Genomic DNA, 26034 nt, shown 5'->3' with positions numbered 1-26034 from the left:
CTTTTTTTTTCTTCTTTATTTAAGAAAAACTTTGAAGCTTCTAGTTTTAAGACTGAAGCTCGTTCTTTTTATCTGTACTTTTTTTTTCGAAAGAACTTTTCTTAAAAAATCGTCTGAAGAATTAAAAAAAAAACATTTGAGGATCAATTTCAAATAAGTTATATTTATTTCCCCTTATCATCAAAATCTATAGGAAAAATCTTTATTTTCGGAAGTATTATTTTATTTTAAATTATATTTTATTTCATTATTATATTTATAATTTATTTGATTTTTATCTACAGAATAATTTCTTTACTTCTTATTCATGTGACGTCTCTAAAATGAAGTACTATTAAATAATATTTTCATATATGCTAAATTTTCACATTAATAATATAATGTAATGGTTTAAGTTCATTTTTTATTATAATTTTAGACTCATTGTAAAATAGTATGCTTACAATGCCAAGCCATACTATTTTAACTGGAAGAAATTTAAATCAGATGACACCGTTTGAATGGCTGTGACATTATATAAAGCGTTTTTGCATTACCTTGAATAGAGATAAATAGGATTAAAATATATAAAAGAGCCAAGCAGAAAGTAAGTTTCCCAAACATGAAAAGATGGCACTGCAAAAAGTAAGAAACTTAAAGGCATAAGCTGGGTAGACATATCGTATGCGGCAGTTGTATCTTCCCAATCGTTTACATTATCATTGTTGTGAGGGGAGGTATCGGCTCTCATTTCTTCTACATATTGCGAAATCAGGTGTGTTAAAAGTATACAAGGTAGCACCGGTAAATCCAATGCAAATTCAGAACAAAAGGTATGGGATGCTGGTTTTGCACTGATTTACGACAACGTTCGCCCACATATGGCGAATTCAACAAAAAAATATTCTGCATAAATTTCATTGGGAGTTGTTTGACAATCCATGTTATATTCCCCCCCCCCCCCCTGCTCCCAGTGATTTCCACTTTTCTGCAATTGACGAAATCCCTGTCTGATCATCTCTTTCTCACGTACGAAGATATGAAACCAACTGTGACACGCTGGTTCCATTTTGAAGTGAAAGATTTCTATCATATTGGAAGTGCAACACATTTCCCATGGTATGACAAGTGTTACAGTTCCTAGGGTATTGTCTTGTGTAGAAGTAACTTAAATATTGGTGCATCTTTTGCAATAATTTTTTCCAGGTAGTTACGCTTTGTTTCAATCTTCAAGCTGTGATTTAGTGTTAATAAGTGCAAAATGAAATGTGTCTCCAAACAATCATATGGTTGCAAAACGGCATTCTATTCATTGTAATCACTTCATTCCTGAATGTTTTTGTTATGAAATATGAATTAAAATAGTTATGAGTTAAGAAGTCGTATTAAGGCAACATCAAAACTTCAGAGTCGGCGAATAGTAAATTTGTAACTGGTCCATATTTCTTTAAACGATTCTCAAAAACTCAATGTTGTCGCATGGAACACCTGGGGTTGACAGCGTGAAGAAGGACTTGGTCTGGCCTACTCCACGACGACTCGCCTAACCGAAAGTGTGTAAGACCTTGAAGGTCACCAGGGAGAAACAATTAGCCGGAACTATAATTATTAAGCCTATTCTAAAAATTTAATTTAGAAAAAAATTATTAATAAATCCATAAATTATACCCCCCTCCCATCGCAAATGCCAGAGGGTGAAATCAAATATCGCTGTATCGGTGGGATCGCATATCAAATTTTCTTTTGTAAATAGACTTTTAATTATAGCAAACATTTTATTTGTATCTATTCTATGTTTTTTACATAATTATAAAGGACATCAAAGAATAAACATTAATTTTAACCCCGAGAAAAGAAAAAAAAAAAAAGGGTTCCCTATCCTGTTTTCCAATTTTAACATTCCTCAACTTTTCATCTTTTTATTTCGGATAAACCTGAAATGAATACATTTAAACAAAGAAATATGAAAATCGTTTGCTACAAGCTGATTTCGATTGCATTTATAGAAAATTAAATTAATTGCAATAACTTAAGTAATATAAGAACAGATTTAAAAAATCATTTGTACTGAATATTAGCTTATATAAATTGAACAATCTTTATTTATAAATAACTCTAACATACGTAGCGCAGAAATCGCTCTCATTACTTATTGCCGAGTGGCAACAGTGAAATATAAACAAACCGCTATACGAACGTTTTAAACGCTTTATTTAACATTTTTATAGCTGCATTTAATTCAAGCTTTGCTTAGCTTATTAATGTATTTATAAAATATTATTTGAAATTCTTCAGAAAGTACTCGCTTGTTTTACCGACTCAGCATGTTCATTTCCATTTAGTTTGAGGTAAAAAAAAAGTATAAAAGAATTCAAAATTATAGAAATTGTCTTCATAAATAACTCTAACATAGGTTTAATAACTCTAACATTAATAACTCTAACATTAATAACTCTAACATAATTATAACATTGTCTTCATAGGTTTAATCGTCGTTATAAGAATAGTTGAAAAATTGCTGTGATTTGCTTATGGAAATTGATATTCATAGTTTCTAAAACATATTGTCTCAAAAAATAAATTTTGTATTGTCACAAAATTCAAAAAATTACCACTTTAATGATATCAATTGCTTAGCTAATTAATGTATTTATAAAATGTATTATTAATGTATTTATTAAATAATTAATGTATTTATTAAATATTTTTTACTATATTTTGGTACGCAGTTTGTTTGTAATATTAAGATAAAATTCAAACTCATTCGACTCTCAATCGTGTACTTTTGCCATTGTTAAAATTAATATTTAAATAATTAGAGTTCATTTATTTTTTTTTGAAAAGTTATCTGCGAAGTAGGAATTTTACTTAATTTATATTCCACTCACTTTTTTTTATTTGCACCTATATGCGCTTTTAATTTGCACTTATATAATTTATAATAGACTTATTCAAATAAAATTATGTTTTTCAATCTTACCAAAGTGAGATTTAGAAGTGCATATCATATTAATCGCTTAACAGCATAAAAAAATACACAGCCTGTATGAGAAAACTGGTCCTCGTAGGCGACATGTCATATGAAATAATTTAGTGTTTTTTTTTTTTTATAATTTTAATAGAAACCCATATTTGTAACATTATAATCTTGAGGAACATTTTTCTCTAGTAGTAAAAAAGGATAAATTAAATATTTCTATAACATAAAAAATAATTAAATTTTTAAACATTAAAATATTAATAATTATCACTATTTTTGCCAAAATTTAAAACCTAAATTCTGAGACAAAGATGAAAATCAAACACTGCAAGAAAAATAAATGACAACTAATAAAATTCGTTGATAAATATTCTGCTTTAACACTTTGAACAAAACCTTAAAATAAGTGAAAAAAATATAGAATACGTGCAACAGCCATGGTAACCCATATTTGTAACATTATAATCATGAAGAATATTTTTCTCTAGTAGAAAAAATGTAGATTATCCTTCCTTGTAATGGTAGAAATTCTTCTACATAATATAAAAATAAATTAAATTTTCCAGCATTAAAATATTTTTAATAGTTATCACTATTCTTACTTAGATTTAAAACTGTTACAAAATTTAGCATTTCAAAAAGATAATAACCAGATAATAACCACAGAAAGTACTATTTAATCACATTTGATCCAGAATCGTTGGGAAAGGAAATAGCGATTGGCCAAAGATACATTCATCACTTTGATCGATTCAGTGCTTCAGGAACACACAACAATAGCGTACCGAAAGCCAATTAACGATCACGACAATTTGAACATGATCATTGATTGGATCATTAACAGTTCAAGCAGCCAATCCTAATGCACTCTACAAAGGATAGTAGGAATCCGTTCATGGAGTGGATTTCGTGGAAGAGCATTATCTCTAAGGCTGATTTAGCATCAAATCAATTTGAGACAGCTGTTAATAGATTTGTTTCTGTCCTTTGACAATTAATTTCGTGTAACGGTTTGTGATCAAGATATTTTTTGTAAAACTGCAGCATGTTGATTATTCATTTATGTTTTGTTTCAAAATATATCAATAGTATTTATGCAAGTTAAAAAAAATTAATTTACTTTCTACTTCGTAGAAATTTTTTAAAAATTTCGCTACCTCAGTAAAAATGTTACCAAAAAGTTAACTCTACATCTTAAATAATATGATTGATTAAAATGTCTCTGTATCAAGCATATAATTCTGTACAGTGTCTCTGTGCTGAGTATATAATAGGTTAGAATATAGATATTTTTCAGAATCTTAAGTGTATTCAATTGACACATTTTAAAAATCTAAATTGCCTTATATATCAAACTTGATTGATGTATATGGCGCCAGAACTTTCATCAAATAAATCTAAATGTAATCGCGCCATTCTAATTCTATTATGTGGTTCTAATTATTTAGGATCTACATCTAAAATCTATTTCTAGCTTTCAATGAATCGAAGATATCATAAAACACAGAATAACATTTATTGACGAACACGAACACAAAGATACATCGTTCTACGTTACATCTCTAATTAGACATTACAAATTCTGAATAGCTAAGTATAAAAAAGAAACGCATCAAAGTTCAACAGAAACTGCGCATGCGTCGGTTTTCTGATGACTACGGCTGGAATAGGGGAAAGGCGTCTCGAAGTCGGAACAAAACTACTAATCAAAAAAGCATTCTTCATGAAAATAAATATTTCTTGAGTCAAAATTATTAAAAGTTACATTGTATTTAGAACGCGCTAAATGAATTTAATCAAATTGAAAATTCTAATTTCTACTTTATTTTATATATCTAATTTTTGAATTATGACAGGAAAAATATATTTCACACAAGTACATTTAAAATGTATTAATTAAAAATGTTCTTATTTCCTTGAATAATTATAGAATTCGTTTTATTTTTCAATATAATAAACCCTTTAATAAATATCGTCAAACATTCCGTAATATAACATTCTGATATAATTTGGTTGGAATTTCTACATTTTATAAGCAAAACTCTCCCGTAAAAAATTGGAGCTCTTTTTAAAAAAAGGCTTTTGCATTTTCCTGAATATGCATGCCACTTTTTACAAAACTGTATATGAATATTTTCCACAGATAGTGAAACCATTGTTAAAATTTTCAAATCACTATTTTCTTTCCTAGAAATGGGGAGAAATAAATACTTTATCTTCTTCATCAATTTCTGGGGATTCTTCTTCATCAATTCTAGAATTTCTTCTTCAAATTCCTTTTAAGGGCTCACGGAACCGAAGCTTCATGGTAAAACGTGATATTCATCAAAATATTTTTATTTGATCAAAATTCAATGATAATTCGCCCAATCAATTCCAAGAATTTTTTTTAAAAATGTGTAAATCCTAAAGTATCCAAGATACTTTTGATCACATTGTGTCTTTCGTTCTCCTAATTCTCTTACTTTGTTAAGAATAAATATACTAAGTCTTTTTCAGAATTTTATATCTCATTAAAATATTCTTAATTTTTTATCTTAAAATCACGATCTGCTTAGCAGCAATAAATTTTTAGCAAATATTTTTTATGTGTTCTTATTGATCTTTTTCGTTCTAATTGTTCTGTAATTAACGTCTAAACAACTTATTTGTTCTAATTGATATAAAAACTTCTAATAAATTCAAAATTTAATTTATAATTACACTATTAAATAATGAGGTTATTATGTAAGTCTGAAAATGTTAAAATAAGGCATTACTATTGGGAACTTATAACTGCATAAAATTTCTTAACATTAGAGCATCAAGAAGTGAGCAAATGTATATAATTCCATATTTACAGATGGAAGCCAAGCTAAACATATTATGTAATAGATATTTCCATTATTTTTATGATTAATTGAGAAATCTTTGTACAGTTTTATATTTATATATATAATGATGATAAGTTCTAAAAGGGAGTTTCGAATACTATCTCTGAATGTAATTCCAATAAGAATAATCTCTCGAAATTTAAATTACACAGACTGTGTAAATACAAAAAGGCAATACTTTTTAAATACATTTACACCTTCAACATTTTTCCGATTTCAATCAGTATGATTGATTTACCAGACAAAAGTTCGATGGCCATTCTGATAGCTCTCTCTGTTTATCAGAAAAAAGATAACATTAATCTAACTCACAACCGTGACTCATCCTGGGGAAGATAAACCTGTCCAATGACGCGGGTTCCGCCTGCACCAGAACAATCAATGTCATTGGTATCTATCACGTCTTCTCTTTTTCAACGAAATAGCTTTTAATGTACCAATTTCAACACCTTCTCTGTGCCTTATCTAAATGCCTTTTTCCCAAATGGACAGGTGATCCCTGAACTCTGTCAAGGGAAAAAGAGATGCGAATCGGAGGTTGCAACCCTCTTCATAAAAGGTAATTTCTTCCACTGCAATTTGCCATCAGCAGACATCGGATCTTTCGTAGAAACCGACATGAAATATGAAGTCAATGCATCAATGCTCACTTACGCATTTTAACCTGCAAGAAAATGGCAGCGGCATCGAACGAGACCCGACTCCACCGCAAAGATAGGTGGAAAGGTGCAATCTCTTACGACTAAATTACCAGGCGATAAATTTCCTGCAAATAAAAAGGCAATTCATATGGGCCATTACAACAAGTGAGCAGTGGACTAAAGTGGAGGGAAAAAAAGAATGAAAAAAAAAAATCTAATGAAAGAAGAAGTGTCTGTAACCGTACGAGCAAAACTAAAAAGAGCAACCAGCACCTCGTTCACCGACAGCAGAAATTAGAGACGATCACGAAGCTATTTGTTAAGGGGAGAGACACGGTAATTACGCGAAAAAGATGAATTTCGTCTCGATGTTCGCCGTGGTTCATCACCAGATCGTGCTATGATCGACGTTATTATTTTTTTCCCCCTTTCCCCACGGCGACAAACTTGGAAAGGGAATTTTTCAGTCAAAAAATTGCGTAGGTTTGTCTGGTAATACGAAAGATTAAAAGTCTTCTGGAGCAAGTTATTAAATTAGGTGCATCGTTAAAAAGTCAATTTTTGGGAGAAATGTTCGAATATTCTTTATATTTAAGCAGCTGGTAACTGAAACTGCAATGTTCATTTCTTAAATATGAAGCTAAACTTAGTTCATATTTAAGGTTTGAAGTTTCTTAAATATGAAGTTAACCGGTTACCAGCTAGTAACCGGTAAACGATTTGTTTCTTAAATATGAAGAAATAATTTTAGTAATATCGTTTGAAATTTGAAATAGATATCCTGTTTAATTAGGAACGATAGAAAGAATGATATTCATTTTCTTGTCGACAGTGAATACATTCATTGAAATTGAATGATATTTAAAGGAGTAGTACAAATAATATTTATTCTATTTTGATTTTTTTACTTTAGATATAATAATTGTACTATACGTATAAATTCGCGCAAGTGCAAGCAATAAATTGGCTAAGTTTTATCGCAATTGGATGACCGGTATGGCAGCGCATAAAATACTGACAAACAAAAATTCATTTTTATATAGATATAGATATTAGATAAATTTTGATTTCTGTAAAGTTTATTTTATAAAATACACTCAAGTTCATAAATTAAGAATAATGCAAGCTCAGTAAAAGAAAAAGTCAGAAGCAAAACAAATGCGACTTATTTGTAAAGCCTATTTATTAAACAAAAGGTAAAGAGCAAAAAAGATGCTTATGTTTGATATCATTAATAAAAATTGCGATTTTTTGCTCCGTGGAGCAAATTACAAAAAACTATTTATAAAAACCAATATCACATGGTTGGTATGATGGGTAATACATAGTATGTCTCACAGACGATGCAATATAGTGTGTACAAAGCCTAGGCCTGATACCAAATTATTGATCTGATCTTGGGAAATATTACACCACTCATCAAGCAATTCTCTCCGAAGTTCTGGTAGACATATAGGAAGTGGTTGACGGGCTGCAACTCGTCGGCCAAGCATGTCCTACACATGCTCTACTGAATTCAAGTCCGGTGAGAATGCTAGCCTGTCCATACGGGTAATATCCTCCGATCGAAGGCATTCATTTACGATGTTTACACGGTGAGGACGGGCGTTGTCATTCATAAACACGAATTCTGCACCCATGGCGTCTCGAAACAATCGTACATGTTGTTCCAAAATGACGTCCCGATAGATTTGGCCTGTCATGGTTCCAATTTAAACATGCAGGTCAGTTCTGGAACCTAGAATAATTCATCCATGAGCAAATGTGCAAATGAGCAATTCTGTATCACCGTAATAGTGTCGTTCAATGATGTTTTCTTGGTGGTAACGGGTACCTGGCTCTCTTCATATGAAAGTCCTGCGAGAATCATGTTGCAAGCTAAACCTGGTCTCCTTGGAAAACATCATAGAAGCCCACTGTTGCGGTATCCGCAATGCATGCTCTCTACTTCAGGCTAACCGCATCCGACAGGGAGTTGCAGTAAGTGGAACACATCTGACAGGCCTACGAGCATATAGACCAATCTGCCTTAAGCGTCTGTACACGGTCTGCCTTGAAACTGTCGTACCAGTGGCTGAAGAGAGCTCACGAGACAGGTCTGATGCTGTACTCCGCCTGTTTCTTTGGCAGTAACTGCAAAATACCGGTCCTCATTCGGCGTTGTAACTCGAGGCTGACCTGTGCTGTAACGTCTACTCACATTACCATCATCTTGGAATCGTCTCTAAAGCCTGGAGATGATACTCTGGGCGATTCCTAGTTCCTCGGATACTTCCAGCTGGGTACGCCCACATTCCAGATGGCCAATAATTCTAATACGTAAAAAATCATCCAAATGCGTCCTTTGTGTCATAAATATGTGGTTATTGCACTGAAAGGCTTATAAAGTGGTTGCGAACCATTTTGCTTTTTTACCTGTATTCCTTATACATTACTCTCTTACACTCTCATCATAGTGACGTACTATCGGTGTCATCTGGTGGCTTCCTGCAATTTGCATAGGATTTTTGAAGATGTGTGTAGTCATTTTACGGGTGACATATGCATTTTAGAGTTCGATTTCCACGTGACTCTGAATTATCCTTAATTTATGGACATGCGTGTAGTTTACATTTTGTTTCTATATTCCTTCTTTGAAAAGTTAGCCATTTTCATATTTTCGTAATTTATATTTTAATTCTATTCCCTCAAATTCTAAATTTTGGAAAAATCTTTTTATGAAATACTTCATAAATCAGAATCCAAAGCATATATTTTATTCAAAATTCGCATAATAATTTCTCATCATAATCTGTAAATCCTTGACAATAGAATAAGCAATATTTTTCATATAGGAAGATTTTGCGTTATTTTAATGCTTCAAAATGCTTAAAAAAAGAGTTACATTGACAGAATGAGATTTTCTGAAACAACAGCCGCAACATAAGTTGCAAATCGCTCTGTAGAACTACAGGCAGTGACAAGTGTTGTTGCCAGTACGTGAAAAACTACAAGCGACCGCCTCACCGATTAATGACTTAATACATATTACTATGCCTGTTAAAGATAGAACTCTTTGAATAAATTTTCTGCACAAAGTATTGACTGAAAACTAAATTCCGTTAAAATAAAATGTATAACTTTTATGGAATATTTTTTTGCACTAGAAATAATGCTGCATAATTTTATTTCTATTATTTTTTATTTCTTTCAAGAATTTTCAGCTTCACACTTCCATTATTTACTCATAATTTTTTAAAAAAAATGATTCAGATGTTTATTAAGAACAGCTTTTTCGAGACCATGCAAATACTTTACTTATGTATTTAATAAATAAATATTCTAAATCCAAACAAGAATTCTTTAAAAGAGAATAAAATAAATTACCTTAAGTTAAAAAGAAAAATTGCATTTAAATAGAATAATATGCCATTCCAAAGAAAATTCGACTTCGGGTGAAAAATAAATGTTCTAAACATGTTATTGTATTTTGAAAGTTTGGAATAATTTAAAAATATAGAATTCGTGATAGAACAGTCAGTACAATCCTACGACGAACGATTTTTTTTTTTTTTTTGAAGAAAAACTTTTGTTATTGGAATACAAATTAGAACACTATTATATAATATACCAAACGATCTTTCAAAACAGTTGAATGACACAGATTAGTTTATACAAAACAGATGACGAATAATCTTTTATTCATGACTGTCTTCGTGTTTTCATCCTTTGGAAAATATATATTTGTTAATACTTTTTTTATGTAGATGTAAAATATTGAAAACCTAAATTCTGAGACAAAAATAAAAATCAAAAACTGCAAAAAGAACAGCTGCGGAAGAATAAGATTCGTTGATAAATATTCTGCTTTAACACTTTGAACAATGCCTTAAAAAAAGTGAAAGAAAATATAGAATTCGTGCAACAGAAATGAATGTGTGTGTTCGTTAAGAATTTTTTTAAAAATATACCAATGAAAAAAAAAATCCTGACATCAATATTCTCTTACTGTACAAAACAGAAGACCATAATATGATATACCAAATGATCTAAAATATTCGAATGCTACAGATTGGTTTTAAAAGAACACACGACGGACAATCCATTACTCATAACTGTGTTCGTGAATTTGTTTTAATCGTGTGGGAATTTTTCATAATGCCTACACAGAAATGCATTAAAGTTTAGGTTGTGGCAACACGGGAGTTGTAGAGATACATCGTTTTTCTAATAGGTAGGAGGAAAGCGCTTTACCTGGCAACACCGTTTTCGTGACTGGGCGCGAACTGCATGGCGGGAAAATTCCTTCGCCATCTTGGAATCGGAGTGTTAGGCCTGTCGCCTCCGAGCTACGAAATTACCCTTAAACGCTTAACCACTACACGAATTTAAGTGTGAACGGAATTTCATGTATGGAAATGATCGACAGATTATGGCGTTGTAATCGTCAGAATTCATGATAGAAAACTGCAATTATATCTGACTCGTCGTGAAGAAGGTTCAAGTTATTCCATACATCTATTTCTTTTTCTTTACTTACCAATGGTGAACAACTTGCCTGTGTGTGGTTTTTATTCTTGGATGATTCTGATTGCTTTATAAAGCATGATTGCTGTTTTTAGATCTTTGGTAACCTGGAATTATGGTCGCCGCTTCTGTTTTGGAGGTTTCGTGCGATTTGTTTTGCAGTAACGACTTTTTAAATGATATCGATAACATTTTATTTCCTCTCACAATTGGGGTTATTTTCAATCCAGATCAAAAATAACTTCAAATCAATAAACATGGTACATCTTTTAAGAATATTCTGTGCAAGTCTAAATATTTCAAGTAAAATTCAAATAAAATGTTTAAGCTATGGAAATTATGGAATGATGAAGAGGTTTAATCAATCAATTAATCTTAAGAGAGAAAATATAATCAATCTATTGATTGATTTGAGGTGCATATTTTTTAAGATGGTATTGTGCTAATTACGAAATAGCATGTATCTATCACACTTGTTATGTATATATGTATGTTATATTGTATGTATGCTGTTATATATATACATAAAAGCATACAAACATATAGAAAGAACTAAACATTATTGATATCCATTTAAATTTGAATTTAAAGCCCTTTCTATGTATTTTTTTTCGTTTTGTTAAATAAAGTTAAACCGTAAGAGATATAAAGATTAAATCCTCATAAAACTAAAAATTATAATTCATTTTATTAGATTAAATTTGTATTATGCACATCAGAATTATAATTTTTATAAATGTCTTCAGTGTGGGAAAATTATAAACGTATTCCTTTTAATAAATACATTTTTAAAGCAAATTTCTCACACTTTATATTTATTATTTTCAACACTCGTCTGAAACGTGGTAAGGGTCATCAGCATTTTTCTCAAGGAAGTTTCGTTTCGTTATCAAATATAAGGAGTATCATTCTCACTCATAGTGAGTTGATTACCATTTGGTGTACATTGTAAAATCGCCAAATCTTACATGCAAAGATAATGTTTATAATGTAGTAGCCTTTCTTGACGCTTGAGCGGAAAGGGGGAAATTTATGGAGCGCAAATACCACACAACCAACCTATCACACTTGTTATGAAGCGTATTTATATAAGGATACTAGCTGGTCCCCGGCGCGTTGTTGCCGTAGAAGAAATAATTTTGGAAATATCGTTTAAAATTTGAAATGGCTGACAATATTTTGTACTGATGACTATTCATTAATGAGAAGAAAAAAAATAGCGCTTGCACTGAATATTTTCGATTTTATTTCACTCACATTGATTGATATCAATCATAATAATTTTATTTTGATTGATATATCTGCTATTATCTCCGAATGACATGTGCTGTTTGCCATTTACGGTTTGTTCAATTGCCAATTTTAAAATATAATCTTCGAGCAAGTGTAACCAATAAGATGGTAAAGTTGTATCGCATCAGGTACGAACAAACAAAAACACTTTTATATATTAGATATGATGATAACCGTACTATGCCTATAACCTTTGCGCAGGTGCAAGCAGTAAGTTCACCAAGTTTCATCGCAATCGGTTGAACGATATGGCAGCGTATAAAGTACGAACAAACAAAAATTCATTTTTGCATATTAGATTAAGTTTTTTTAAAAAAATTTTGCTACAAATAGTAGGCTAATTTAATGAATAATTTTTAAATTTATTGATATTAATTTAATTAATAAATTTTGTATTAAAGAAATAAAGCAAATATTAATGATAATTCCTTAAAAGGCTTATTTAATAATAATGGGTCACAATACATGAAAAAAATAGTGTTTGTGTCTAAGTCACTAATGTATGTGAAGATAAATGCAATTAAACTTCGAAATTTAATAGATCATATAAATATGCATCAAAATTCACAATTTGTCAGTTAATTTATGTTTCATTATTTCTTGCACATTGAACAAAATCTTGAACTTGTTGAATTTAAAAACTTGAAATATCTTAAGAACAATTGTAATTATAACCAATAATTATTAATTATTCTTCCTTTCCTGTTAGTATAAAAATATCTTTAAACATCTGTTGTTCGCCAAACAGTATTTAAATGCTGCACATCGAACAATTCATGTATTTATTTAACATATTACACTATTTTATTAAAAAAAGAGTTAGAATTATATTTTTCATTAATCTAGATAAATCGTTTTCGAAAATATTTCTGTTTTACAATTATTATATATTGTTATTATAAAAAAATTAAATTCAAAAGTTTAAAATCATGTTTTTTTAGGAATCGCTCAAACCGCCAAATATTGTGTTCATATTTTCATGCAATATTTTCAATATTTACTTTTAATTTGCTATTGTAAAAAAAAAAAAAAAGGCGAATTCTGGCTATATTTTTTTCACTGACAAAATAACGATATTATTGACCTTTAAATTGACCTTAATGATGTTGACCTTAAAAGATAAAAATAACAATATATATTTTACCCTTAATTTGTATAACAAATACCCTTCCCAGAGATAATGTTAAATTTAGAATATACCTCCTCCATCCAGTCAATCTGGTTTTTCAACAATATAATAAACACATAAACTTCTTTTCTGTACGTCTGATTCGAAATGTAGTGATTTAATTTGAACATTTCTGTTCTGACTTTTTCATGTTTCTATATAAAAAGTAAAATATTCGAAAATAAAATTAAGAAAACATTAAAATTTCTTTAGTTTTCGAATGAATCACAGAAAAGGTTTGTAGATTCTCTATATATAATTAAAAATTCTATTCTATATAAATCAATAAAAATAATTTAATAACATTTAATTCATCAAATTTAATTGAAATTTATCTCAATCTATCAGATTTGATTTTAAAATTGATTAGATTTCAAGAAATTTTATTCTTTAATTACTGTGATTTCATTAAATTCGATTTTTAACCAGAATTGAATTGATCCGATTTTATTTTTAAAGTCTAATAAACTAAACTTGTGCCAAATTACTCAAGAAAGTAATTCTAAAAATTCAGTTTTTTTTAATTTGATGCTTTTAAATTAAATTATTTCGATTCTTATTTCATTAGTGGTAATTTATATTTGTCCTTTAATTACAAGTCATTAAACAGAACAATTCGTTCATTCATTCGCCTTATTAATTTCTATTTAACAAAAAGCTTACCTCTTTTATGCATTATAAATATTCAAATTATTGAAAATAAATCGTCAAAATTTTATAAAGGAGTACTAATATTGATAGTTACTGCGAATATTTTGAAACAATTAGTTTTTCTAATAATAAATAATATGGTTCTGATTTTATCCCCAGAAATACACGGCATAACAGCTAGTTTTAAAAACGTTAAAAATAAATTATTTAAAGGATGTTCAAATTACATGCGAAGTACTTCATATCAAACGGAAATCCTTAGTTGAAATTTAGTTACCACTGATCTCAAATAAAATTTTTAATCTTTATTAATAGCAATAAGCAAAAGTTGATAATTAAAATAAAGAAATAAATATCGTAGTGTGTTCTAGAAATTGCTCGTGGCATATAAAGTGGGAAGATACAAGAAATATCAATGATAGAGTCGCAAAATTTTCATTAGGGATAAGGGCACTACGAAGATATGTATTTAGGATTTTGATTCATGACTGTAAACCGAAAGTGACGACCTAATGTCATGCAATTTATGCTTTTTAAGACACTTGTAAGAAGATAAATAGATTATTGGATAAGTTAAGAATTTTGAATTTTTTAAAAATATTTTAATTTATTTCTTTGTGTATTTCTGATGTCTTAATTTTCTTTCTTGGTTTTCTCATAAATATTAGGCAACGGATTATAGCATTTAGCAGTTTCGTTTGATTCTGAATACTTTGCACCTTCTTATGCTAAAGACAACGAATTAGAATTCGTTTAGCATTTCTACATATCTATATCTACAAAGGATTTCTACATATCTACAAAACACACATAGATATACACATATCAATCACAATTATGAATATGAATATGTGTATGTGTATATCTATGTGTGGTTTTGGTGCTGTACATGACCAGACCTATAGACTTAGAACTACGAAATTTGGCATAGATATAAATTGGAAGACGAGAGTGTGCACCTCAAATAAATTCTTTTTCCTGCGATAACTCCTGAAAATATTATAGCACAAAAACTATTTTAGTACTAATTTAAAATGTAAAGAAATTATCTTTTTTAATGATGCTAATTTAATAACCGGGCAATTTTTTCTTAAATTCTGGTAATTTTTTTAAAATTACTTTTTGTCCAAATTTAACAATAACATTCTATTGCAGTGAAATTTAAATCGTTCTCATTATTCTGTGAAATATTTAATTGCATGTTGTTGTTTTTCATTGATCAAAGCTGAAGAAGAATTCTGTTTGACATTTTCGTAACTTGCATCAGGAATAAGAAAATGTAGTTTCAGTTTTTCGAAACTTAGAAAACAGATGAAATAGATAATCACATTTTTTTTATAACGCCTTGACTCATGAGTATGAAAATGGCTCATATATACAATGATATGCTTTGCAGGGCGGAGTAAATTTTAATGTATATATACATAAAGAACAAAACAAATGTAAAGCTATTGAAATAACTCGATCCTTGATGCCAGTCACAATATGATGTTTAAAAATATTTTCTTGGGAGTAATCATAACTATTACATTATGCATTAGAGATTTAACCTCTTCACCTACGAATTTAAACCTCCTAGTTAAATAACACATCCTATTTAGGACGTTTATTATTATTCTAATCCTCGAGTACGTTATTGTAAGCAAAGAGGTTAAGGGAAAACCAATTTCACTAATATTCTCAGAGAATCAAGTGATCGGCAAAAACGGCATATTATATATATATTCTTAGTTTTACCCATATTAACTTCATTCTAAAATGCTCTCTTATTTCCTGATAAAATTCCCACTTTTTTATTTAATTAATTCTGAGCGCGCTCAGCGGGTTCTCATGCTGTGAGCGAAGGAAGAAAAATCTCTAATGCTTACGATAATCTTTTAAAGATACCTAAGATTCCCTTTCCTAAGTCTACACGTGTCAAAAAAATCCCTAACAAAATCTCATTTTAAAACTGCTGATGGGAAAAATTTTGATCTCTTCTACTCTTGTGTCACAATATAGACGGACGTATTTCTCACCACTTATTCTTTGTACGTAAATTATGCCTCCCGTGGTTAATATATCGAAGTTTTAAATTTTCAAAAGCTTCTTCTACTCGGACACGAAACTGTTAAAATATGTTTACATGTAAAAGAAGTTTTATTATTGTTTAGAAGAACACTTCCTTATGTAGAAGGTTTTAATACATAAAATAAAGTTTCAAGAAATACTGATGACTGCAATGACACTAAAAGTTAATAGAAAAAGATAAAACAATGAAAGATTTGTTAAAAAACTTTCATATTGTGATATCAAAAAGAAAGTTTTTCAAGGATGAAGTAAAATACTAAATGGACATGAATAGATACAAGTTAGGTGGCCACTTGCAACATGCGCAACGCCAAGAGTTTTAAATAAATAAAAGGAGCGGACGATTTGGAAGAAGATTTAAGAAACTCATATTTCCAATAGCAGTAAGATTCGATACTTTATTTCCTTACTCCATTGTGTAACACTATTCTGTAACAAAATCTGATAAAGATTAAATATCCACAACAACAACTGATAAATCAGGGGCCAGACGTCACTAATCTTGTACCTTAATCCACATCATTATTGCCCGTTTAGAGACTAAAGAATCGCCAGCTCTCCGCTCCAGAACATTCATAACATCTTATTGTTGTTATTACAAAAAATTATGGCGCCCACGTGAATCCTGGGCACATATAGACATCTCCGCTAAATATATCGCACAATAAAAACCCAACAATAAATAATAATACAACATAAATTACTGCTCGAATAATTTAATAACAGGGCCGAGCAGGAGTGGTTGCTTTTCTGACACGATCGCCAGAACCTTAAAGCTCGCTATGAATATAAATATCTCGTGTTAGCAGATAGCTCTGAAGCATTCGTACTAATCGTTATAAAGATGTCTGTGACAGGGAACATCGAAAATTTTAACAGAGCCCAGTGTCATAAATTTCTCGCCGGCCCTGGGCAACCCCTGCACCGACTGGGAGAGAGTGGGTATGGAAAGAGAGGAAGAAATCGTCCATGGCAGTCACGTTTGGAAGAGGAGGATAATAAGCAGGAATTACGGGGGAACTTGAGTGTAAGCGATTGGTGCCTCCAGGTAGAGATAACACAGACAAGCTAGCGAATATCTTGGGGTATTTATTATACTGGCATTCATTCCGATGTTATGTTATTGCTTCGTATCAAACGGATGGGTGTTGCGAAGGGAGAGGGGTGGTGGGTGTGAAGAAATGAGATTCTTTGTTTATCAGACTATAAGTTCGGTCACCGATTTTCATCTTTTTGCCATGAATGGATTTCGCCTTTTAAGCCTTTTCGCAAACGCCGGAGTAAGCTGCTTTTAATAATCAACATGCAGCATCAATTGAGATCATATTGCATTTACAAGTTCTTAGGGAGCGACATAATCTGGATACAAATGATCAACGAATAATTTTAATTAAATAATACGGATGGTATTAAATTATAAATTAATTAACTCAGATAAAATTAACCTGCCAATTAATTAATTTAAATGAAAGTAGTTAATTTATTGATCTGAAGGAAATGAATAGTTTTAAATGTCTTATATTTATAAATTGTTTTTTTTCAATATTGAAGCTTCTAATAATAGAGAAAGTTAAATTCATCCTAAAAATATATTATTTATATTTCATATAAATGTCAATTCTTTAATGCGTTGCTTATTAATACACCATTCCCACTAACCATTCTCATTCATTTTAACAATAAAGTTAAACAATACTTGGCGTGAATTCGAATACCGCCTTAATAAGCCTGCATATAGAAGCCTGCTCATACTGAGATTTACTAATCTAATTTGTTTTATTAAAAACTTTATAAGTCCTTATAATATATCAAAAGAATAGACGCTAAATTATAATCCTTTTGTTTTCTCATATACGTTGTGTAGAGAAAGTATAGAAATTGCCAAAAAATTCGAACTCGATGTTTTGATGAGTTTCCATGTTTTAGACCTTCATGAGTTCGACAAACACACTTTTAGAAAATATTCGTTTGTCTGTGACAAAGATAACTAAAAACAAAACACTTTGATCTAAACAGATGACATTTAGTATACAGTTTTAATACGAAATTTGCAAATTTCTGAGCTAAATCCGCTCAGAGGAAGTCTGTCTATCCATGTGTTTGAATATAAGTTATCACGATAATTACAAAAAGAAGAAAACAAAATAGATAAAATTCTATACACAGAATTAACATCCATAGTATAGACACCTGTAAAATTTTCAGCCTAATCCAACGATGGATTGCCAGTCGGTTGGTGTGTGAATTTAGAAGTATTTAAACGCGATCATTCAAAAACCCTAGAATTTAAATATATCAAATTTGGAATGTGATTTTGTGACTACAAATGTAATTTTGTGTCCAATTTTTGTTCCAATCGGTTGGAGAAAAGGCATCTAAAACCCGAATTCGATATTTGTATACTATTAACCACATGCAATGGATTAATCGTCGAATAATTCACCAAGGATGACTACAGTTTTAGTAAAAATGCTGAACTGATTTCAAAGGTTGATATTTCGTAACTATTGTACGCCAGGGCTATGTATTGCGTTCTCTGGTATAACATCTTCAATAGAGAGTATATATATGTAATGATATTTTAATTCCAATTTCAATTTAATTAATTTCCAAGATTTTATCTTAATTTAGCCCATAGTCACTTCATTCTAAAATATTCTCTCATTTCGTGATCCAATTCCACTGTCTCTACTTAATTAATTCAAGAGAAGCTTTGTTAAATTGCTGAATCAGCTAAAAGCCTAACTTTCCCACATTCCGCGTGAAGAGACAAAATACCGCTGACGAGACAAATTCTTTTTTAAAACCTCCCCGTGTTTCGCCTGCCTCTTCAACGCGTGTAGCAAAAATCCCTATTGAAATCTTAATATATTTGCACTGTAAAGAAATATTTTTCCTATCAGAATCTCCGGTTATATAAGACGAGGGATAATTTATTTCTCTCTTCTTCCCGACTTCTGCTTTTGTGTCGCCTGTGGCGGACGTGCCTTTTCCGCGCCTTTTTTGTAAATAAATCATTATGAATTCCCGAAAAAGAATAAATCGAACCTAAAAATTTGTCTTTTCACTGTCTTCGAAACTGCCTTCTGCTTCACATAAAATAATGCTTACATATATATAATGGGATAACAGCCTTTGTCGCTATATCCCTCACTGTTTAAATTCAAATTAAGAGACAGAGTACACGAGAAAGGTTTGGGGATATTACTTCCGCTGGTTTTACAATAACTTTTTTAATCAGGAAAAAACTTTGTGCAGACTCTATATTTTTGTTCTGAGCAAATTCGTGCATATCAGTTAATTTCATTTACGAAAAATGAATATTGTTACAAACTTGTAATTTGCTTCCCATCACGGCTAGTATCACCGTAAGAAAGACCCTTTGTAAGATCTGTCCTGTGCGTCAATGACCTGTGAGCTTGGCGACTTGGCGACGAATTTGGCGAGTTTGGCGACTAAATGGATACTACTGGAAAGTTCGAGAACTTTCACGATCCATCCACTAAGACCCGAGATACAGCCAGGTACGCCCTGATTGGTCTGCAGATTCCAGCCCCGCCTCCCGGAACTATAAAAGACAGGCAATCTGAATCTGAAGAAGAAGTCGTGTGTATCGGAAGAAGTTGTGTGGATCGTCAAAAGTTGTGTGTGTGAGAGAGTGGTCGGAGTCGCCGACATGTAAAGAAACTGGAGGATTAGACAGCAAGCAAGCTGTTAAACTTACAATTAAATGCGCTGAGTAATTACAATTGAGTGGCGGTATTTGTTGTAGAAGAAAAAAATTTTGTAACAATATTATATATGATTAATAATACCTAAAGATCAATTTCCTTGTAGAATATTACAAAATGAATGAAGAATTTCAAATGAAAAAGACGAAATCATAATAAATAATTTTTAGTTGCCAGTGGCAACAAATATTGATAACCTTTTATTACTCTAATTATGTTAAATGCATTGAGAATAAATGTTGTCACAGTTTCAAAGATGCTACTAAAAGCCAGAATGGGTGACTTTAATAGCAGATATGCTAATAAGAAATCATTTATGCAGTTATTTTTAAATCCCTTATGCACTAAACTAAAGCAAAGAATACACATGAAATCTTGAATAAACTTTAAAGTCATAAAAGCTTTCTAGCATGAACCCTCCCAACTTCAATAAATTCTTCTTGCAGATCGCATAACTCGCGAATAATCCAGAACCAAAAATATTTTACGACCGGTATCTTCATCCACCAAAGTAAACAGCTTCCTTTTGAGTATTTATTTTTAATAAAAATCAGGGAGGGTACAATTAAGTCCAGTCGCTTAAAAAAGGAACGCGCGACAAGCATTGGCTGCTCCAGTGTGGGAACGCCAGGGAAAGAAAATGAAATTCAACCCCTAAAAATCCATTTAACATTCACTGGTGTATTATAAGAACTGCGTCGCAATCATCATAACAACCCATTTAGGCCCGGCAGATACTAAAAGTTCAAAATCTTAAGTACCGGTTTCTACGTGCCGGCAATGCCGAAAGATTCGAAATAGCGTCGAAATTACCGCTTGCGATTTTAGGGATGGGCGATTACCTATGAACACTGAAGGTGTGTAAAAGTGGCGCGAAGTGTCTTTGTATTAAGTGCGAAATATATGATAATTGTGAGGCCCATCAACTCTAAAAGATACTAGAAGACCCGCATGGCTACCCGCGGATCTAGTTAATGTTGCCACAATCAAATAAATGAATCATAAATCTAATCCGGCCGAGCCTCCAGCGCAATGTATGGTTCGCTGTCCAAGAAATTGATTTTGAGGACATCTTTTGGGGGTTTTGCGGTGAAAAATAGACTCGTGGCTTGTTTGGCGATCGATTTATTACGCCATTTTAAGTATCGGTGATTTATCGATCTAATGCTTTTCAATCATTTGTAATTAATAATTGCTAAATTGTTGACAGGTCCATACGTAGATGACGAAAATTGTGAGCATTTTTTACTACATTTCTGTTTACTTTTACTACATTTCTGTAGAAATTTTTTAGGGGAAAAAATATTATTTAAGAGTAAATTCAAGTAAATATGCACTATTTTAATGAGGTTTTTAACCAATTAACTTTTCAATTCTCACTATCCATTTAGTTTTAAATAAGAGCTCACAGAATACCTGAAATGTTTATGGATTCTATATAATTATTTATTCTATATTAATGTTTATGGATTCTATATAATATAAATTTTATGAAAGAGTTATTTTTAACTTAGAAATTTGAAACACAAAAATTCAATGCTTGCATCAAATCAGAATATTTATGAATGCAAAAATAATGATCTCTACAAATAATAAAGAAAAATGTGTGAGCGCTGAGATTGTATTATCCTAACCACTTAAACTAAATATATTAAATTTGATTTGAAATATATTTTGGAAGGTAAAAATTTATATTTAGGAATTTTTTTTACATTTTAATTAATTAAAAATTAAGTAAGATTTTTAATTGTTTCCACAATAACTTCCGAAAATATTATTGCACTAAAACATTTTTATATTGTTTTAAAATATTAAAAAAAAATATTTTTCTTGTTATATTCCAATTACCTTTCCAATTATTTGTCCTATGATTTCTTTTTAATTTTGACAATTTTAAAATCTTACTTAAATTCAACAAAACATTTCATTTTTACAATGAACTCCATACAGTTTTCGTTTCTTCTTTTTTCATCAAGTACGGAATGGAGTGATTTTTCTTCTATTGATGGATGGTAAAAAACGATTCTATTTATTATCCACAAAGCTTACATTAGGAATAAGAGAGTAAAGCTAGGAAAGACAAATTGCTGTTAATAGATTACCCAAGCATTTACAGTTTTAATGTGATGTCATGGGACTTTATTTACAGAACAAATAGAACAAGGCTATTTAAATAGCAAAATTTAATATCTATTCCAATTCGGTGCTTAAAAATATTTTCTTGAAAGAATTATGAACATTAATTTTTAACCGAAGAGATTTAAGGGAAGTTGAACAAAACCAACAGTATGAGCGCAGTATTTGCGCTGATAATGCAAATTTTATCGGGACATGGAAGATTTCCTCAAACTACCAGATTCGGAAGGACAACACATGTATATGTGGGAAAATAGGCTCAGTCCTGCAGTACAAAGCAGAATGTGTCGAACTCAAAGAAATGAGAGGAAGACTCATTATGGATAGTAATTTTAACAGGAAATTACAATATCCTGGAAATTTAAAAATATTAAAAAAAATGATGGAAAAGATTTCTAGCCTTTAATCAACAGTTTGAAGACTCTTCGAACTTTTGTTGGCCGTTATTTTCTTATGCAAAAATTTGGATAGTTAATCAGCATAACAACCAATCACAATAATCCCATTTTATGCGGCTTTGTTCTATGTTTCTTGGTAAATGACTGTAATGAAAAAGTATCACCGCATTAATTGCAAAATGTGTCTAGTAATGAAAAAAAAAATACTATTGTATTTGAGTATTCAAAAACAAATCAGTTAAGTGTTTAATGCTAAGTTTAGTATGGAAAGTGTATAAAAACATATAATTAAACTAGCTGACCCAGCAAACGTTGTTCTGCCTTACAAATTATTTCTATTGGATATTTTGGTTCTTAACGAATGTATTGTAAGTGTGTAGGGATGGGATCTATGACAGAAAGAGGAATGGAGCACTGTAGACGACGATCGCCGATAAAAACACCAACCATTCATTTTCTCATTACAATGTATTTCATTAACGTAACGAATATATTAACGTAACGAACATTCTTCAAAGTTAAACGTAAAGTGAAAAAAGTAATATATTTTTGTCCTAAAGTATAAAAATGAAATAAAGAAAATCAATATTCATTTCGATGAGCAATTGAGTGTACGATATTTTTTCTCAGTCCGTCTTTAGCCAACACAAATAAGCTCGATAGTGAGAACATGCCACTTGCGAAAAACATGGTGTGTCCAAATATAAGCCGCAAACAGACATCGTTTGGTCTTGCGACTTATTGATTGTCACTGCGAATGCGAATCAAATAAGAAATTGAACGCGTTTGAATTCGATTGGCACGTCTGTGAGAATCATTGGAATTCGTGGCAGCAAAACATTTTCGGCTCGGAATTTGCCATTCAAAATGGTGGCTTCGACAACGTTTTTCATCAATTTTTTAATGACCAATCGCGTGTCATTGCACAGCCATGGTGGGTTCAAATTCCGAAGTAAAATAATCGGAGATCCAACTTTCAGTCGTAGAAGGTGTGGTGACATGCCTGGCAAATCCAGTGAGTTCAAAAACTCTGTTGGATAATTTACAGCTTCGTTAGCATCGCAAACTGTATCGATCAATTTGTATGATACCATGTCGCTTGGCAACGACTGCTGTATCTTGAAGTTTAAATCGTCGACGTCCACATCTTTTACTGTCAAAATAGCTCTTTCTGGCAGCAACGCATGATTTATGTATTATGTGCGTACATCGGGAAATATGCGGTCAATGAGAGAGCATTTTGCGAATCAACGACAGTGCAGAAATTAGTGGGCAATTTTATGCATCCAGTATTTTCATAGACAGCAACTTTTCCATCACCGATATCTAACAATTGGTCCGAGAATGTATCAGCAGATAGATCTTGTAGCATTTGGACGCGCGTGTTTATTTTTAGCTGGCCTTTTTCAACATTACGTCATAGTGGCGATGCTTTCAAGCAAGCGTTGATGTCCTCAGTGTACGGTGAACGTGGATAGGAACACCCTAATCACCTAGCGTTGTGAAATATACTTTACGACCTCTTCTCGTACCTGCCAAATACACATAAAAAATTTCATGAAAATCGGTCGAGCTGTTTCCGAGGAGTTCGAACACAAACACCGTGACATGAGATTTTTATATATTAGATTTCTTATAAAGCATAAAGCCTATCGAAATACCAATTAGCATAGTTGGTAAATATAGAGTGTCCCAAAAGTAACGCAAGATTTTAATTGGCCACCATTCGTGCAGTAAAGTGTTGGCAACCTATTAAAGAAACCATTTGACAGCTGATTGTTTAGAGTTAGTAAAAAAGGATCTTTACACGATAAAACAATGTGTTTTCGTTGTTGTACAATATTTCAAAAATAATGAAAGTCTAGCGGGTACAGTTCAAAAACTTGGGAATTTGCCCTCTAGGTAGTATGATTTAACACCATTGGATTTTTTATAAGGTTATTTGGAGTCAAAGGGCTGTGCTAACAAGCCGTGCATTGAAGGAGGAAATCCAACGCTGCCTGCATCAATAAAATTCAGCCACATTTATGCAAAATGGTCATGGAATATATCGACAAAAGAGTGCGTATATGCCAGCAAAGTCGTGGTGGTCATTTACACTATGTGTTATTCCATACATAACCCTATCCTGTGCACTTTACAATTCAATAAAAATGTAATAATTTTACGAAAGAACCTAAGTATTCATTTAATTCAAATAAATACTTAATAATACGTTGTTCTATTGTGTAAATGTCCATTTTTACTAACCCTAAACTATGAACTGTCAAATGATTTTTTAATAGGGTTTCCAACACTTTACTGCACGAATGGTGGGAAATTTAAATCTTGCTTTAATTCTGTGGCACTCTTTACAAATGCTATTGAAAATTTCTGTTCGTATAATGCATTTATTTAAAAGTAATGAGCAGTCACAGATTGCAAACTCTGTAGTGGAACGCGCCATTATTTTTCAAAATCTTGTATAGATGAAAACTAATCTTGTATTTTACTTTTTTTGCAGATACCACTCCTTTCAGCTGTTGGACTAGAAGAAGATTTGATATTACTTCTCCAGTTCCATCTGGGAATCTCTTTCTCGATCGGAAGTGGAATCTTCGGCATTCTGCTTGTGAAGAAGAACGCTGAGTGCATCATCGGTAGGCAGTACCTTTGCCAGACTGCCATGGTCATCATGGGCCTCGGCCTCATGTCCGTCAGCGCTGCACAAGGCTACTATGGATTCGTCCTGTTCGCATGGATGTACGGAATCCCCTGTGGTGGTCTACACTACTCTTTGAAAATGCTAGTGTTCGAAAAGATTCGGGCGAAGAGTTTCAGCCGAGCTTGGGCCTATGTGGAATGGGCTCAGAGTATTCCAGTATTGATTGGAATTCCTGTTGCAGGTTTGTAAGGTTTCATCTAATCTATCTTATATCTATGCGAAGATTCAGAAAAATATGCCATGTTTTTATACCACATTTATTCCTCCCACCGGGGGGGGGGTGTCAGATATGAGGATGAGAAGCTTCCGGCATGATGGTGCGGGTACAAAAATGATGTGGGGTTGACTACCTTCCCTTCCGGTGATAGACATGTCTCCTACGGGAGGGGTTGTACCGTGGCCAGCGATGACGCTTAGGACTCAACCTTATTTCCACCAATGCTGATGTAGCGTCCGGAACATTCAAATTTTATCCGTGTGCCAGATGGTGGGTCGGAGTAGTCAATGTGTGATATATCACAATTATTCCTTCACAACATGACAACGTAGTCTGTTAGTTAACAAAAGAGCAGACTGCAACATAGCTCAAGAAAAGAAAAAAATTTTTGAAAAGAAATCTAGAAACTTCATAATTTATATTTATTTTGCAGTTATTCTTTAATTGGTCGCTGTCGCTGTTAGTGTTATTACAGTTTTATTCTATATAGAAGTATCGATTGACTCCCAAACGCATACTTATTTTCTTGCCAGTAAGTAAGATTGGATTTCCAATGTCTTCCGGGCGTGATTAGTAGAATTTCGGTTCGATTCATCAACTTCCAATGCAAATTTCTAATTAACAAATTGTTTCTCTGACACTAAGGGCAGCCAGAAATCGCATTAGGTGAGGTCTGGGCTGTAGAAT

At 31.6% G+C, this 26034-nt stretch overlaps 1 protein-coding gene across 1 annotated transcript in view; it reads left to right on the top strand.

The window, feature by feature from the left end:
- Positions 1-26034, top strand: part of LOC129974829 (monocarboxylate transporter 12-like) — a 296075-nt gene that overhangs the window by 253466 nt on the left and 16575 nt on the right. Inside the window, exon 5 of the mRNA XM_056087594.1 lies at positions 24930-25311. Coding sequence (XP_055943569.1) covers positions 24930-25311 — 382 coding nt within the window. The remainder of the gene's footprint in view (positions 1-24929; positions 25312-26034) is intronic.

The sequence above is a fragment of the Argiope bruennichi genome, chromosome 7 (assembly GCF_947563725.1).
Source record: "Argiope bruennichi chromosome 7, qqArgBrue1.1, whole genome shotgun sequence".
NCBI lineage: Eukaryota > Metazoa > Arthropoda > Arachnida > Araneae > Araneidae > Argiope > Argiope bruennichi.
Note: the sequence above shows the minus strand (reverse complement) of the source record. Positions and strands in the feature narration are given on the sequence as shown.